The following is a 16022-nucleotide window of genomic DNA, read 5'->3' on the forward strand; positions in this document are numbered from 1 at the left end:
TCAATATGTCCTTTTTTGCTATATAATACTTGTTGCTACAGTAAACCCCCGACTAACGGAAATTAAGGAGGCAATGCTGTTTTGGATAAACTATTTTTTCTGTCAATGGTAGAAATTGAAAGGCTGTGCGTATTCAAAGAGGTCTACGACAGTTTTTTGTATGGCACGTTAACGGGGGCTGCCATCTGAAAATGTACAACTGTATTCACCACATATTTTAATTTTAATTTTATAATTAATTGACAATTGTTTTCTGAATTTTTCTATATCATGTTATTAGATTGATGTTGTCGTTTGCACCAATACATTCTATTGGCCAAGATGGACCAACTACTTGTGCCACAGTGGACAATTCACATAGTCTATTTAATTCCCCCATTAATTTGAATTTTTTTGGTGTTTTCGGTTTAACAGGGTGCAGTTAAAAGGAGTTTGAAACTCAATCTTCTGTGCAATACTAGCGAATTTTGGTATAAAATAGGCTATATAGGGTACAAATTACTGAATGAATGGTTCTGAATTGTAAGCTAACTTTTTACGTTTAGAGACATTGTAACCGATGTAGTTATTGACTGTGTGTTATGTCCTCAGTTGTGAAGGCTGCAAGGGCTTCTTCAAGAGGACAGTTCGCAAGGACCTGACCTATGCTTGTCGGGAGGAGAAGAGTTGTTTGATAGACAAGAGACAAAGAAACAGATGTCAATACTGTCGCTACCAGAAGTGTCTCTCCATGGGCATGAAGAGGGAAGCTGTTCAGGTACGGTATAATCTAAATATAGTGATGTGATCTTGATAATGAGTCATGAATCTTTGGTGAATATATAGGTTCATTATGAAGAACATGTATGTCCCTTCAGTACATGCACTTAGAGTCAAAGCAATGAAACAGGTTATGTGTTGAAGATATCATTGCGTTAACTATAGGCCTCATAGAGACATTTCGTTTGTGAACCTTCAGAAGGTCATAAAACTACTCAAAGAGGCGTTAAATTTTAGGTGCTGACAATATGTTTTCCAGGTTTTGAAATCAAAGAGTTAGGCCTAATAAGATGTTTGACTGAGTTTGTGTTAACAAATTGTGGGGATTCTTTTTTTATGTTTCTTTTAGCGAATTTCCCATATAGGGAATAAGCTATTACCGTAGTACTCATGGTAAGACCTGGACGCGGGATCGATTTTTTTTTTCGTTTCGAGGTCCCTAGAGACCAAAAACACCATCCGTTCAAATTCATATATATATATATATTTATATATTTATATATTTATATATATATATATATATATATATATATATGTGTCCGTTAGCACGATAACTCGAGCAAAAATGATCCGATTTTGATGAAATTTGGTACAAACGTGTAAACCTACGTTTATTCGAACGAGTTCGCGATCCAGCATGATCGGACCATGGGAACGGGGGTTTACGGGGGGTTTTATGGGGTAAAAATAGGTTTTTCGCATTTTTGACCCAAAAAACATAAAATTTAGCAATTTCTTTCCAAACCATTTTGTAGAGCTTAAAAAACAAATAATTTAGTATATTGAAGCGTTATTATGCGCCTAATGGTTATGGAGAAAATTCCAAAAAATTGTAAATTAAAAATTCCCATGTTATTCTTATGGAGAATAAGTAAACTGTTGTAGTTTGCTTGTTTATGAACATATTTTGATCAAATTTGAAAAATGTTTTTATTTCTTACTAACTATTAACATAAAAAAAACAGTTTTACCTCCCTGATGCAGCAAACCTAAGTACTTGTTAAACTAATTCTATTTAAATCGGGAATAAATGTTATATTTTTAAGTAGACATTTTAGTGTAAATCAAATGGAAATTCGCTTAGTCTGCAGGTTTGCTGCGGCGGGGGTATTTGTATTAGTAAGTGGATTATTTTAGTGTTCTAAACAAATTTATTATCACGTGATGTTACAGAAAACAAAAGTGTACTCCAATTTTCCCACTAAAATCTTAAATGCATAATTTTGCCTTGCACGATAGAGGACTTTTAGGAAATTCGTAATGTTAGATTTTATTCAGGGGTTTTTGTCAGAGGGTCTGTGATATCCTTGAGGGTGGATTGTTATCCAAAGGAGGATTGTTTAAAATGTAAAAACATTAAAACTAATTGAATTTGTGGTTTTTATTAAACAAGTTCTAAACATTCCTCTTGATAAACATCAGCTGTTTATTGAAAGACATTTAGCACACTATAACACAGAAAGACTCGTCCTGACAGCTGATAGTAAGTGATTACGTTATTGTGGTGCGACCAGTCATGTGCCATCTAGCTGGGAAGTTAGAGGAATATTAGTGACAAGTAAATCGTGAGATGTGCACACATAGTGCTTAGTGTTGTACTAAATATAGTTTCTATGAAACACTTGGTCGCCATCAAGCTGTCACCTTTGAAACTCCCTAACAGGTATGCCACCGTCAAGACTGTTCTTTTAACGTTTCGATTTGTAACTTTTACAACTCAATGTCAACTTGTCTCGACTTGACGCAGCTGTACAAAGTGGAGATGACAGCTTGAAAGGTGCGCTACGGCCAAATCGTCCCTTTTTATGTCTGCATCAAGTTGTCTCAACGTCAAGTTGTTCCCTTACTTATCTGTGTCAAGTTAACTTTACGAGGAGACAACTTGACGTTGAGACACGATACCAACACTTTTCCCTGCATCTGATGCTCTACTTATTGTCTGTTTGTTGAACTAACATAAAGCTTGATCGTCAGGAGGAGAGACAACGGACCAAGGAGAGAGACCAGAATGAGGTGGAGTCGACCAGCAGCATGCACACTGATATGCCTGTGGAGAGGATACTGGAGGCGGAGAAACGAGTGGAGTGCAAGAACCAGGTCCAGCTGGAAGTTGACGTGAGTTGTACAGTACAAGTAACTCTTAGTTATCGCATGTTCTCAATCCTGATACCAAAAGACGGTTTCTATTCTCAATTTGGAATATTATTCTGATTCCAAACAAAACAAATATACACGATGTAAAGAAAATCGCAGAGTGTAGTTATTTAGTGTACTAAACAAGATTTTAAAGCATTTGTAAGAAGTAAGAATTAAATTTGATGCATATTCTCATGCTCTCAAAATTGGATCGTTAGTCTATTTCAAGTTAAAAAATTGTTTAAATCCAACCACTTAAATACTTGCTCACTTATGGTCTTTGTTTATAATTGTTTCTCAATTTAAATGTTAATAGCCTACTCACTAAGAGGCTTATTTCTTTTCAAGACAATCTGGCTACACCAGTATTCAAAGATGGGATGTCTACTTCAGTAACCAATTTCACGTTAACACAACTTCAAACGTTACTATTCTAGAATTAAGGAGTGTTACTTAATGTTTCGGTTGATCCTACAACGTGTTGCATACTGCTTTGCAGAACATTTGCCACGCCACAGATAAGCAGCTGTTTCAGCTAGTAGAGTGGGCCAAACACATTCCTCACTTCACATCCCTGCCTCTGGACGACCAAGTGCTGCTGCTCAGGACAGGTGAGTCAAGCCTTACACATCTATCTTAACCTAGCACCCTCTAATCACAAATAATTTGTCAGGTAATGTGATTCATTTAAAGTCCACTGTATATTGTGGTATCAACTATGCTTAGTTGAATTTATACAAAATTCTTACCATAAAATACTTGAAACACAGATTGTATACTATTTTTGTCTCTAATCTACAAACGAATGCCCCAATGTTAAATTGATAAATTATTCAGCAGATAGTAATAATTGCCTCCAGAGCTGCAGCAATCACCAGCGACACTAGCGATCTTATTACAATTGTCTCATGTCACAAATAAGCAAGTCAAAGTGATTCACTTGTTCTACATATACAGTCTTTGCTGCCATTGACATCAAAAGATGTGTGTTTGAAAGTACCAGGGATTTGGCTGATCGATGGCAACATCTGCTGGCCTTAGTATATTAACAATTGCCCATGGCACTTCTAGCGGTGTTCCTTTATACCTGCAATACATTGAAACAAATTGAAGTATCCTTGACTGTTGTATACGTATGATTTTACTATCCTACTATACTACTAGCGGTATCTGTAGAACATTTGTTTTTGGTGTCTTAATTCAACTATAGGAAATAGTTTTAAACTATGGATTGTCACATAACTTAATTCAAGCAACAAACTTAGAATCAGCTGTGTTGATTGGCAGTGTCAGGGTTTGAAGGAGATTGCAATAGATGAACCTGTATGTCTGTTGTAGGATGGAACGAACTGTTGATAGCTGCGTTCTCACATCGCTCAGTAGAGGTGAGGGACGGCATCGTTCTGGCCACTGGTCTGACAGTTCACCGCAACTCTGCCCAGCAGGCTGGTGTAGGCAATATCTTTGACAGGGTACTCACTGAGCTAGTGGCCAAGATGAGGGAGATGAACATGGACAAGACAGAGCTCGGGTGTCTTCGCTCTATCATCCTTTTCAATCCCAGTAAGTAGAGTGCTTTAGAAATTATTCTAATGAATACAAGATTTTGTTTACTTGCACACACGAATAATTTGTATTAATTACAGCTGTTTATAGTAAACCCATGATACACACAAGAGCGTTCCCTTTCAGTTTCGATAACTGGAGTGGAGTGATTGATTACATTATCTTCGAGTTGACTCTTTTAAGTAATCGGAAATTATGACTGTTATTTGTTTTGAATTAACGCCTGTGTTACTTTGCAATTGCTCAAATTCGAGCATCAGTTGCTCTAGGTGTAACTAATTAGTGCCAGACTAGTGAAATGGTTGGTAATAATAGAAATGGGGAAATAACATAAAAATATTGAGTTTGCAGTGAACATGGCAATCGTTAACATTTTCCCTGGTTGCATAGATATTATCGCCCGCTTTGATTACAGCAAAATTGAGATCATCCTTCTTGATCTCGAAGCAAAATTGTGATAATCACCCTTTGTCATGGAAACATCATATTTATTCTCTTACCACAGGAAAATTGTGTCAATCTCCTTATGTCTTGAAGATGTATGTGGAATAAGTAAATGGAAGAGTGGTATGGATGCCTGAGGATTGGAACATGGAAATGTATATAAATAATTACTATGAGGACTACAAGGAGGAAAAATTAGGAAGGACTATTAACTGTCTATTTTAAAAGAAAGGTTTTACCCTGAGGTTGATCGTGCTCATTGCCGTTAACACCTTAAGCCAGCTTTTGATGAGCTGTGATTTTAGTAATTTGTAACATGAAAATATTATACCTAACCCACTACCTGAATATGTAAGAATTGCATTTACAAGATAACTTATTGAACAATTAATTGAGAACCATGTGAATTTAGACTTTACTCTGAGTCGAACCTAACCTGAAAGTTCTGGTGATCAAGCTCTTGTGATAAAATTGACCCAACCGAGCCTATATTCTGGTCGTGTTTCTGCGGTGGCAGAAAGCGTCTGCGGTAATTGCCCAATCAAAGATCTTCCATGTCTTTGCAATAGCAAAAGATGTTCAGAATTTTCTTTTCTTCGCAAAGTGAAGCAACAGGATTATACTATACCATTATACCGACTAGCAATGTCATGAAATTGCTGTGAATGGATTTAGCCAGATTTTAGAGATTTAACTGTAATAGTTTGAAACTATAACAGTACGCAGTGGATTCAATACTGCTGTTAAGTTTTAGTTTATGTTAATGTATTTGGTTAAATCATTATCAAACAGTTGTGCAACTGAGGTCCTTGACATTGCAGGTGTGAGAGGACTCAAGTCCCAGTCTGAGGTAGAGGCACTGAGAGAGAAGGTGTACGCTACACTGGAGGAGTACACAAGACTACGACATCCCGAGGAGCCTGGTAGATTCGCCAAACTGCTGCTCAGGTTACCAGCTCTGCGCTCAATCAGCCTTAAGTGCCTAGAGCACTTGTTCTTTTACCAGGTAAGTGCCAGAAACACGAATTGGTTGTGTTTATATGACTGGATGATTGGTTCTTCTATCTTGTACAATTAAGTGATGTGATCACATGTTCTTTATTATAAATGCTTAAGTGCCTTTCGTAAATTTCTTTTCTTTTATGTGTGCAAGTTTTTAAAACGTTTTAGGAAACCATTGATGGTCATGTAATTTATTTGGCTTTTAATGACACAGTATAACCCCTCATAACTGACTCCTCGGGTTATCAGACCTACAGGGTGGTTACGTTAAAATCAAGATAAATTTTCTGCAGTCACAGTGACTTCGTGAACATCTTCTGCAGCCACAATAAAATCGATATTCCCTGCTAATATCGAGATTGAGAACATGGCCTGCAATCAAGGTGAAATCATGACTATCTTTCATGCTAAAATCACAAACATCTTCCACAATAACAGCAAACTGTAAACAGCTTTCACGGTAATGGAGAAATTGTAAATACCTTCCACGGTTACGGCGAGATCAAGGACATGGCAAGATCTTGAACATCTTCTGTGGTCTTGGAAACCTCATCGTCAAACACAATCACGGTAAATATAGTCCATTTTCAACAACGCATCTTCACAAATCCTTCACGTTGGTTGCGGAATATGCATCTGGCTCGACCTGACCTGAGCTTCGCCTGATAGTATTCATTGTTATATGTTGTAATCTTTGTTAAAAATAAATAATTTTTTTACTTGTTATGAAAGTTGCTGTGCTCCTCCCAATATCCACCCTTTCCCGGTCCTGTCAGGGTCGGATATGAGGGGTTCTACTGTACTTTAATGTCCCAGTGACTTTGTTTCTATCGATTACACAAGGGGTAAAGTTAGGGTATGATGTAAGATGTTTGGAATGGATCGGAACATTTTAAGGGAGCTTTTAGCCTTGGGTTTAGGTAAGATGGGGTTTTAAAATTCATTATTCAAACTAGGGGTGTTAATAAAATAATGTTTAACATTTTTTAAGGTTACTCAACCTTTTTGCTTGTTTATTCAGATATTCATTGTTTATTGTTAAAAAGTTCATGTTCTTATATTGTTATGATCCTGAATATATTGGGTTTGTGTGAGATTCACCTGTTATTTTCTATTTGCAGCTCATTGGTGATGCTCCCATCGACACCTTTCTGATGGAAATGCTGGAAAGTCCATCAGATTCACGACTTGATTAAACGTAAATTTTATTATAAGTGTAGTATAAGTGTTATCGTAAGTATTTTTCTTTCCATGTGGATCTAAAGAGAAAGTAATATTAGCAGAATTAAGAGTTGTTATCGTGTTTGAAGTTCTGTTGTGTGTAGTATTCTTTCTACGAATATTCTTCAAACAAATAGTTGGTGCTTCTGTTATTTTATAGAATAGTTTTATCATTAAATTAATTCACTTGCACTCATAATGCAATAGGTTCTGCATAGTTAAATGTTTTTCTGTTACTATGTAGAACAATTTTATTGATAAGAATGTTCTTGTAGTTTTTATAATCCGAAGGTCTAAAAGTTTTTTCAGTAATAGTATATTTTGTACCTAGGGCCGAAAATGTGGTTTTGCCGGCTCGATCAAGAGCTGCAAAACCATTGCGGTCCATGGTACAAACGCAATTTTTCACCACACTATACCCTATTACCACTATTCACCATAATAATAATGCACACTGATAGTCAACACAACTACAACTTAAAAAAAGGTTATGTGAAGAAATAATTTGAGAAATCAGCAAATATAATAATAAATAGTTGCTAGGCAGCGGAGACAATAAAAAAATTCTATTGCAATGCTATGGATACTGACTCTATATTTAATACTAGCTGTGTACCCGTTCTACGCACGGGGATCTTAATAGTAATCAGTTGAAACCTTCTTATATAAAGAACAGCAGTTGGTTTGCATATTTTCAGATATGCTGGCCAAACTATTTATTATACATAACTTCATTTTATGTCGTTTGTTGTTGTTCCGGATCGGTATAACAATCAATAAAAGGCTAAATTACCTGTGTCCGCTGGTCGATCCTAATGTATCCTATTCAGGAGATGCATTTCGGCGAAATTAAATCACCATCATCAGTCCTAAAGGTCTTGAGCTTCCCCATTAGGTGCGTCTTGGAGTTTTTGAAACACATACACGAACTGTACACTTATACACATGACGAATAAAACATAAATACACAGTAGGCCTACTTTTATTTTTACTATAGACAAGTAGACGCGCGTCGGTCGTGTGCCGAGTCTCGACTGAAAACGCTCATTTAAAAAATGTAAGTTTCCCAGCAATATACAGCAATGATTCAAGGTCTATTTCCCGGTTATCAAAACTCAAGAACAATTTTATACACAAATAATCTCTATTTTCATTTACTGTTACCCTACATATTATTGCACTTGCGATTAATTAAATCCGTTATGTAAGGAAAAACGTTTTTAATCTTAATTGGTTTGGATTTGCTTTCAAAACGTGATCGGAAATGGTTGCGGTATTTGTAAACAACATTCAATGTAAACATATCAGTGACAGCTAGAAGAAATAATCTTGATTTAAACAGCTGTTCGTTATTTCATAGAAGAATATGTGCTAAACATTGGGAGAAAACTTTATAAAAAATCGCACAAAATTGGGTTTTTAAACGTCCGTCATTTTATTTACAAAGTGGTGACGCCATATTTTAATGGCTAAAGACAATCTCGCCAATCCAGTGAATACATTAAAATGATTTGGAACTTGATAGGTACTCTCGTTTTTCAGGAGTAGGCCGCGTAAAATGGCTCTTGGGTCGTAACAGACATGAAGACAGACAGAAATTTAGATGAGACTTGTTTCGGTTTCTCTAATGTATAAAACGTAAAAATAACCTAAAAGTTTATGATTCTGAGCAATGTACAGACAAAACTCTAATTTTATTCATATAGATGCATTCATGTTTGAAGAAAGTAAACGGGCAGCTGATTTTGCGGCCCTAGGGATGTTAAAACCTGTTCAGTCCGCAAATGACGATGATAGCTGGCATGGCCAGCAAAACGTAACTTTCAGCTACCAATTAATGTATGTAAAACAGCTAAAAACATCATAGTGTGGTGAAAAACCGTTTTTGGATGTATTTTATTATCTTCAAATATTGTTGACTTAAGTCCATTATTATCACTACTGAAATTATGTTATTGATTGAGAGTATATGTTGTTGATTGTTAGGAAGCCACAGTTTGACTTTGAGGCCGAAATAATAAATTTTAAAGAAAATGTGCTTTGATCAGAATTAAGTCGTTATTAAAGTTTGCAACCTTAACCCTAGTTTAAGTTTGATTGCCAAGTGGTTCTTTGAATGGCTGAACTGTAAAGAAATGATTCATTTTTTTACATTTTTATCAAAATATTTGTGTCCTTAGTTTTGGCCTAATGCTTTTTGAGATATCGGTGTTGTGCTTGAGTAAAAAGTTTATCTGCAAAAATCATTTTTATGTTTTACTAGCAAATTGTCCATGATCTCTTTGTTCTTCCTTTTCTGTTTTTAGTATGTTTATTTTGTAATTACATAAAGTTTTGTAGTAAATATGTGTACTGTTCTGTTATTGTTTTATTAAATCATCGTTTATCCAAAGCTTGTCAACCAACTAGGTTGTGGATTTTGAGTCGTACTTGATTATTTCATCTTTATTGTTTTAACTGACTAATACGTTACTCCTTTCATAGATTTATAGGTTGTTCATTTTAAACCTTTTTTTAATTCTGTGACAAATAATTTGTTTAATGAATTACTAATTTTTTATTTTCAACTGGTGATTCCGTGATACCTGTACTGTATTCAGAGCATTGTATTTATTTTGTTAGATTTAGTGTAAAGTTTTAACAAGTCATTAACAATGGTTTAACTTGTAGCCACACGTACAAAAATCCACAAGTTTTCCCTCTTGAAATGACAAGCTGTTTTGGTTTGGATTAATTTTTTTTATTTATACTCATTTTTAAAGGGGTTTTACCCAAATAACCAATAGTTCAATCTTGTGTTAAACTCCTATTCAATTTTTGAGGCTTACTACTTCTCAAGTTAGCTTTTACCTTTGACTATTAATACAACTTCATTATCCAATAGTTAATGCTTGTACTTTACAGTCTGCTGAAATTGTACCCAATTGTGCGTATTAGAACCCTTTCCCCACCACCATCGCTTTGTTAGAAAATGTTGTTGGATCTAATTTGATATATGTATTGAGTCAGAGTAGCGAAAGAGTAGTTGGGGAACTTTTCTGTATCACACGACTATCCTCCCTGTTAGCCATCCTAATTGAGTCGATCTGTTATTCAAATTAACTTATAAAAATTTAGTGTAGTTGGCCTACACTTTATTTTACGCCTCTAGTAACTGAGTAGGTTGTTTCCCATTTCACCCCCATTAGTTTAATACGATTTAATTAATTGCTAGCTAATACACTGTTTGTATAAGGTTACTGGTACTTATTCTTTGACTTATGCTCTTTGTTTAACTAGAAGTTTAACACAAACAAGAAATTCTTTGTTTTCTTTGTAGCAGCAAACCTAAGTACTCATTGAGCCAATACTATTAAGGGATAACTGTGTGGATATAAGTTTAAAATCCCTTTCACTGTGTACTTGTTTTGACAAGTCCTTAGAAAATGGCTGTAAATTTGCTTAGTCTGCAGGTTAGTTGCAGCAAACAAATCTCTTGTACAAGCATTGTAAGTTACCGCTTTTGTTATGTACAAAGTCATACGGATATACACATTTATTACAGCTGTTAAATTGAAGTAATATCTTTGACTATTGATGAAACTAGACATTCCATCATCTGTGTTAAAGTTGTCGCTAGTTAAAAAAATCTAAATGGTCGTAGTTGATGTATAGAGCCACTGACGATTACGCTGATGTAAAGTAATTCATTTCTGTCAAGCACGTAAATTTTTAACTAAATCAAACTGGTAGGATGACTTATTGTAAGCTAAAACATTTGTTATGTCACGCCAACCAACTCAGTAACAAAAAATAAGGTAGACAATAGAATTTTAGACTCTAGCGCAATCTGTGACTGGCTCATTTAGCTATGTTTTTTTTTATATAAAAAATATTTGACATCTGGTTCATATAGATGGAATGTCTACTTCACAAAAGTCAATGGTATTATGCCCGTTTTAGATAAATTTGTTAAGTCTCATTATTTTATTCTATTTCACAAGTTGTTATTCTGAAACTGTTACATTATGCTTGAAATGTAAATTAATGCTTTTATAGTTTTTATCTGATGTTGATTGGAGAATGTATTATTATCATGTATTACATTGTATTTTACAACTGAGGTTTGTCCTATTATGTTTAAGGTTGAATGTTTTGTATACTAATCCCTCTACGGTTGTTATTAAATTTGTATATAGAACCTTTATTATAATGAATATTGTTATATAATATGTATATTTCAGTTAAACAGTAGATTTAAGGTATGATTTGTAAATATTTTAGTTAGTGCGCTCTCTTATTACATTCCATTTGGACTGATTACAACGATTTATTAACAAGGAATCTGTTATTTCGATAAATTATTGTAGTTTTATGCAATAATAAATATTTGCCCATAACATGTTCATGTTTTTGATTTGCCCCTCGTTAGGAAATCAAATATGGATGAAGATCTAGATTCTTTTCACTTCTGTGAAGGTTTTCGTTTGATATATTGGAATCACTTTCTTTACTCTGAGTTTCTTATTGATTACTCAATATAGTCTGGCATATATTAATTATTTATTCAAATTACAGAAGCCTCTCAAGAACGGTTTAAAGTCTAGTCTACACAAACAAAAATTCACTTAACAATGGTGGATTTGTTTCTAAATGGAACTAAACCAAGCTAAAACAGTAAACTACAAACTACTTTAGGTAATCCACCACTGCTCAAGTCCGTTTATGCTGAATTGGTAAGGGTTTACCATATTTGGACCATCCCTGGTGTGGGTTGAGAGTTCTCAGATTTGTAAGCTTGGAAATCTAAAGGCAGATTAAAACCATGCATTTGCCTGATCTGAATTCTCACCACTAAACGCAAAGAGGGAAAAAGGAAAGAAAATTAAAATTTTGTTGAAATTTTTTTTTCATTTTGCTTTATATTGTGATACGAATTATCATAAATACATTTAACAACATTAAGCTTATTCGGTATACAAACAACATGGTAATAAATACATATTTACAATATTGTCTATTTTATTGTGTAAATCACATTCCAAAATATTTTCTCTGGCAGTGGCTGTAATGTAAAATATCGACTGATAAATACTGTAGTATTTAGCCTTAGTTCAACCTCTGTGTTTTTTTAGATGGAAATTAAAATAACTGATTAAATTATTCTTATTAAACACAAGTATCAGGTTTTGTTCTTGTAACACCTTACAATGTGAACATTTAATAATGAAACATTTCACATTTCACATTAACCCAAACTGTATTTGTTCAGTAAATAACAGTATCGGTAAGTAATATGTCCAACTGATACAAAATATACTGTTACAAACTTTCTCCTTAACTCTGTAAGAAAAAGTGTAAAAATATTATATTTCTTTAAATTGTTCTATCTGGAAACCCATAATATTAACAATGAACAATTGAATTATCTTGTTGGTTTTTTTATCAGAATATTGATTACTGGAGTGAAGGTCGACATTCACATAGGAACATGAAGCCAAAGTGACTACAAAATTTCACTTTCAATCCAAGTCTAAATCTTATGGCTTAATAGAAGTCTAAAAAATATCACATATACAATATACTAAAGTTTCAAATCAAGTAACCGTACATAAAGGACATTATAATAGACAAGTGCTTAAATCCCTAACGTTAGCGCCACTGTTGGCTTTATAAGAATAGTATACGTAAGTGTACAGCTGACCCTCGATAATCTGACACTCTCGGAAAACTAACGCTGCCATGATCAAGTCCTCGGTTAATATCTTACAATACAATACTGGAATTTCAATTGCTTACAGACAGAAGACAAACTCTGTCTTTGCAGCTATTTCCACATTTTTTTACTTGACTACAGATACAATTAATTTGTACTGATAAACTCCTGTGCTTTGGTTGTATACCAATTTAACTTAATATACATTACTTGACTTTATCAGCATAATACGGATAGGCTCGATTTAATTTATATTGAAGGTTTGTACATGGACCTCCATGAAAAAATGTTTTAGAATTAAGCTTATGTACTTTTTAATGTACAATTCTTTTTTACAATGTTAAATAATTTAAGACTGCAACCTGTACTGCCATTGACTTTGATTTATAGTTTAAATACCATAAACTAGGAAACTGTAACTGTATAAATATTGATGTAATTACTGATGTACCAATGTATTTTTATGACAATACGTATTTTCTGGCAATTAAAGAGTTTAAAGTTATTCAGGCCTACGAGATAAAGCTGTTCTCTTTTGATGAGAGAGTCAATAAGTGAAATCAAATAGTTGTTGTATTTAATAAATATTGATTTTTAAAGAATGGACCAACTGATTAATTTAAAAACTTCCAATTGTCGAGAAGTACAAAAAGCTTCATATGTTGACTTCTCAACTTATTGGTTTTAATTTAGTATTATTTTTAGGTTATCCAAAATGTTAAAATCGAATACCCTCCTGGTCACATAAGTGTCGGGTCATTGAGAGTCGTACCGTAATATTAGAGTGGTTGAGATTGAGACTGAATATTTATCTGGTGGCTTTGCTCGCACTGAACATACAGTAGATTATAGGGTTGGCAGCACTGTTTAGCGGAGCCAGACTCTGGATCAGTGTTGCCAACGCGATGTTGCTCTGTGTACGTGGAATGTAGCCGTATACTTGCAGCAGGTCAAACACTATGTAGGGACTCCAACATAACACAAAAACTGAAACAATTTCATATCATGTTAAAAAATGGGTAATCTTAGTTAATAAGTTCAGGAGGTGTTTTCTTAGTCTTCAGGAGACGACTGAACTGACCAAAATACTAGCTAAGTTTTGGACAAGTCGAAGCAATCCAAGTTTGAACAATTCAGTTAAACCATAGACAAAAAGAATTAAATATAGACCGTCAGCTGTGCTGCGGTTAACATAGGTTCTGGCACACACCGCTGGGAGCGCCATGTAGTTACGGCGTACACGCTACGTAACTACATGGCGCTCCCAGTGGTGTGCGCTAGAACCTATGGTAACCACAGCACGTCTGATAGTCTATATTTATTATTTAATTATTTTTGTTTATGGTTAAGCCCAAGGACAGGATTTTTCTCCATGGAAGCATACCTTCTAGTTTATGTTCAAAGATTAATGAGAATATTGAGAATCAAAACAAAGAATACCGGTATAGCAGTTCATTCTGCATTTAATTCCATCTTACTTTAAAGGAGATTTGGTGTTACTAAATTATAAATGTTATCACTATGTCATTTAAAAAATCTATTTTCTCACCTAGAACAATAATAAAAGTCATTTTGACAGTCTTCACTTTTGCTTGTGGAATGATTCCTCGAGAACTTGCTCTCCTTGTGTCATCCAGTGTTGGCTCTGGAAAAATTTGAGTTGTTACTAATTTTATTCATAGTTACCGTAAATATAATGAGTTCCATCAAAACCAATCGCTACTGATATGCATCACCATACCATCTGAATTGTGCATTAAACGGTTTGATTTTTTTTTTAATTGAAAGTATAACCATACAACCTGAGACTAAGTTAATTTTGGTTGACAGTTTGAAGGCCAGGGTTTGGTTACATCAACCAAGTCACCACATTAAACAGGTTTGTTATTTTTATGGACCATCAACAATTTCCATGAACTGTCAGGGTATTAAGGGGACCAATACGTGGTTGGCAGTGTAAAGAAAACCGTGCCACAGACTTTGGGCCTAAGGCAGCGATGCCATTGGTTAGGATCATGGTACATTCCACTTGTTTCTATTAGTACAGTTCACCCTTGTACTGTACCGACTCACCCCTTGATGGTCCATAACAGGCCTCTGTGGCCCATGTGGATTGCCAAATATAAAGTAAAGAGCACCAACCTCTTGAAAAAAACATGATAACACTTTAGATACTCACTATGAGTATACAGTTTACTCTTGGCCCAGATAGTCGTGACGATGAGAGCGTAGCAGATGGATATGATGAAGGCAGGAGCTACAAACACAGCAGTAGCGACCAGAGTCATATACAACTGCCACTGCCAGGGCTCACTGAACTCAATCCAACACTGAGGTCTGCCCTGCACTGGACGTACGTGGTACAACACTCCGATGGGGACAGACAGCACCAGAGCCAGTGTCCAGGCACCCACAACCAGCAGTCTGGCCCTCCTCCCTAGAACACAACATATCAGTACCGTATGAGTAAACCTTACAGAGAAGAAGAGTGTAAAAACACAAACACAAGGTTTCTCTGTTGGATTGTTTGTTCTTTCGTGATGTATGACCTTCCCCCTGTGAGTTCTCCCAGAGTCCTAATAGTTTCATAGCATCTGACTTCATGATAAAGGAATAATTAGGACGTTTCATAAAGTGGGATGAACACAATCTTTTTCTTGTTATATTTTTCTTTTAGGGTGAAATAAACATCTTACCTTCAAGAACTCAGGCAACAACAAAGGTAAATCTAATAAAACACAATCCATCACGTTGCCAAGGCTCCAGGTAAAAACAACCTACAAGAAGTCACTGTTTACGACACCAACACCTGCAGGCCTCATCAACCTCGTTCCCTGTCTCCCATTCAGTTCATCGCCCAAATTACGCAGACTCATAATACACCGTTGTAAACAAACCCATATGTATATGATGCCCGAGGACCTGGTTTTCATGTGGCCTCGTCTGTCTAAGACAATTGCCCTGGAACACTTTCCCTCCCATCTATATCGTACAAGTTCAACCCTTAATGTTGTTGGCCTGCATACCTACCCTACTGGGACAACCATCATGACGTTGAATTTGTCCCCTCAGTTGTAGCAGATTATTCAGAGCAAGACAAAGAGATATTACATTGTGTACTAGTGCTTAAAGCTTCATAGCTGCTTCCATTGTTGATCAAATGCGATCCTCGTCTCGTCTGCTAAAATGAAAATGGCTT

The 16022-nt window shown here is 35.2% G+C and overlaps 2 protein-coding genes across 4 annotated transcripts in view; one reads left to right on the top strand and one right to left on the bottom strand.

The window, feature by feature from the left end:
* LOC129000079 (retinoic acid receptor RXR-alpha-B-like) overlaps window positions 1-11507 on the top strand; it is a 52240-nt gene extending 40733 nt beyond the window's left edge. For 2 of the 3 annotated variants that reach the window (XM_054426957.1, XM_054426955.1), the window contains exons 4-9: window positions 592-757; window positions 2722-2874; window positions 3395-3506; window positions 4234-4458; window positions 5727-5911; window positions 7029-11507. In XM_054426957.1, the coding sequence (XP_054282932.1) occupies window positions 592-757; window positions 2722-2874; window positions 3395-3506; window positions 4234-4458; window positions 5727-5911; window positions 7029-7103 (916 nt within the window). In that variant the 3' untranslated portion in view covers window positions 7104-11507. The remainder of the gene's footprint in view (window positions 1-591; window positions 758-2721; window positions 2875-3394; window positions 3507-4233; window positions 4459-5726; window positions 5912-7028) is intronic. The other variant, XM_054426956.1, reaches the window with a different exon arrangement.
* A 526-nt stretch (window positions 11508-12033) lies between these two features.
* LOC129000081 (cardioacceleratory peptide receptor-like) overlaps window positions 12034-16022 on the bottom strand; it is a 131022-nt gene continuing 127033 nt past the window's right edge. Inside the window, exons 5-7 of the mRNA XM_054426959.1 lie at window positions 15003-15260; window positions 14373-14468; window positions 12034-13810 (exon numbers count right to left, since the gene is read on the bottom strand). Coding sequence (XP_054282934.1) covers window positions 13632-13810; window positions 14373-14468; window positions 15003-15260 — 533 coding nt within the window. The 3' untranslated portion in view covers window positions 12034-13631. The remainder of the gene's footprint in view (window positions 13811-14372; window positions 14469-15002; window positions 15261-16022) is intronic.

Source organism: Macrosteles quadrilineatus, unplaced genomic scaffold (genome assembly GCF_028750875.1).
Source record: "Macrosteles quadrilineatus isolate MER2022 unplaced genomic scaffold, UCM_ALF_1.0 Scaffold_8__2_contigs__length_117827958, whole genome shotgun sequence".
Taxonomy (NCBI): Eukaryota; Metazoa; Arthropoda; class Insecta; order Hemiptera; family Cicadellidae; genus Macrosteles; species Macrosteles quadrilineatus.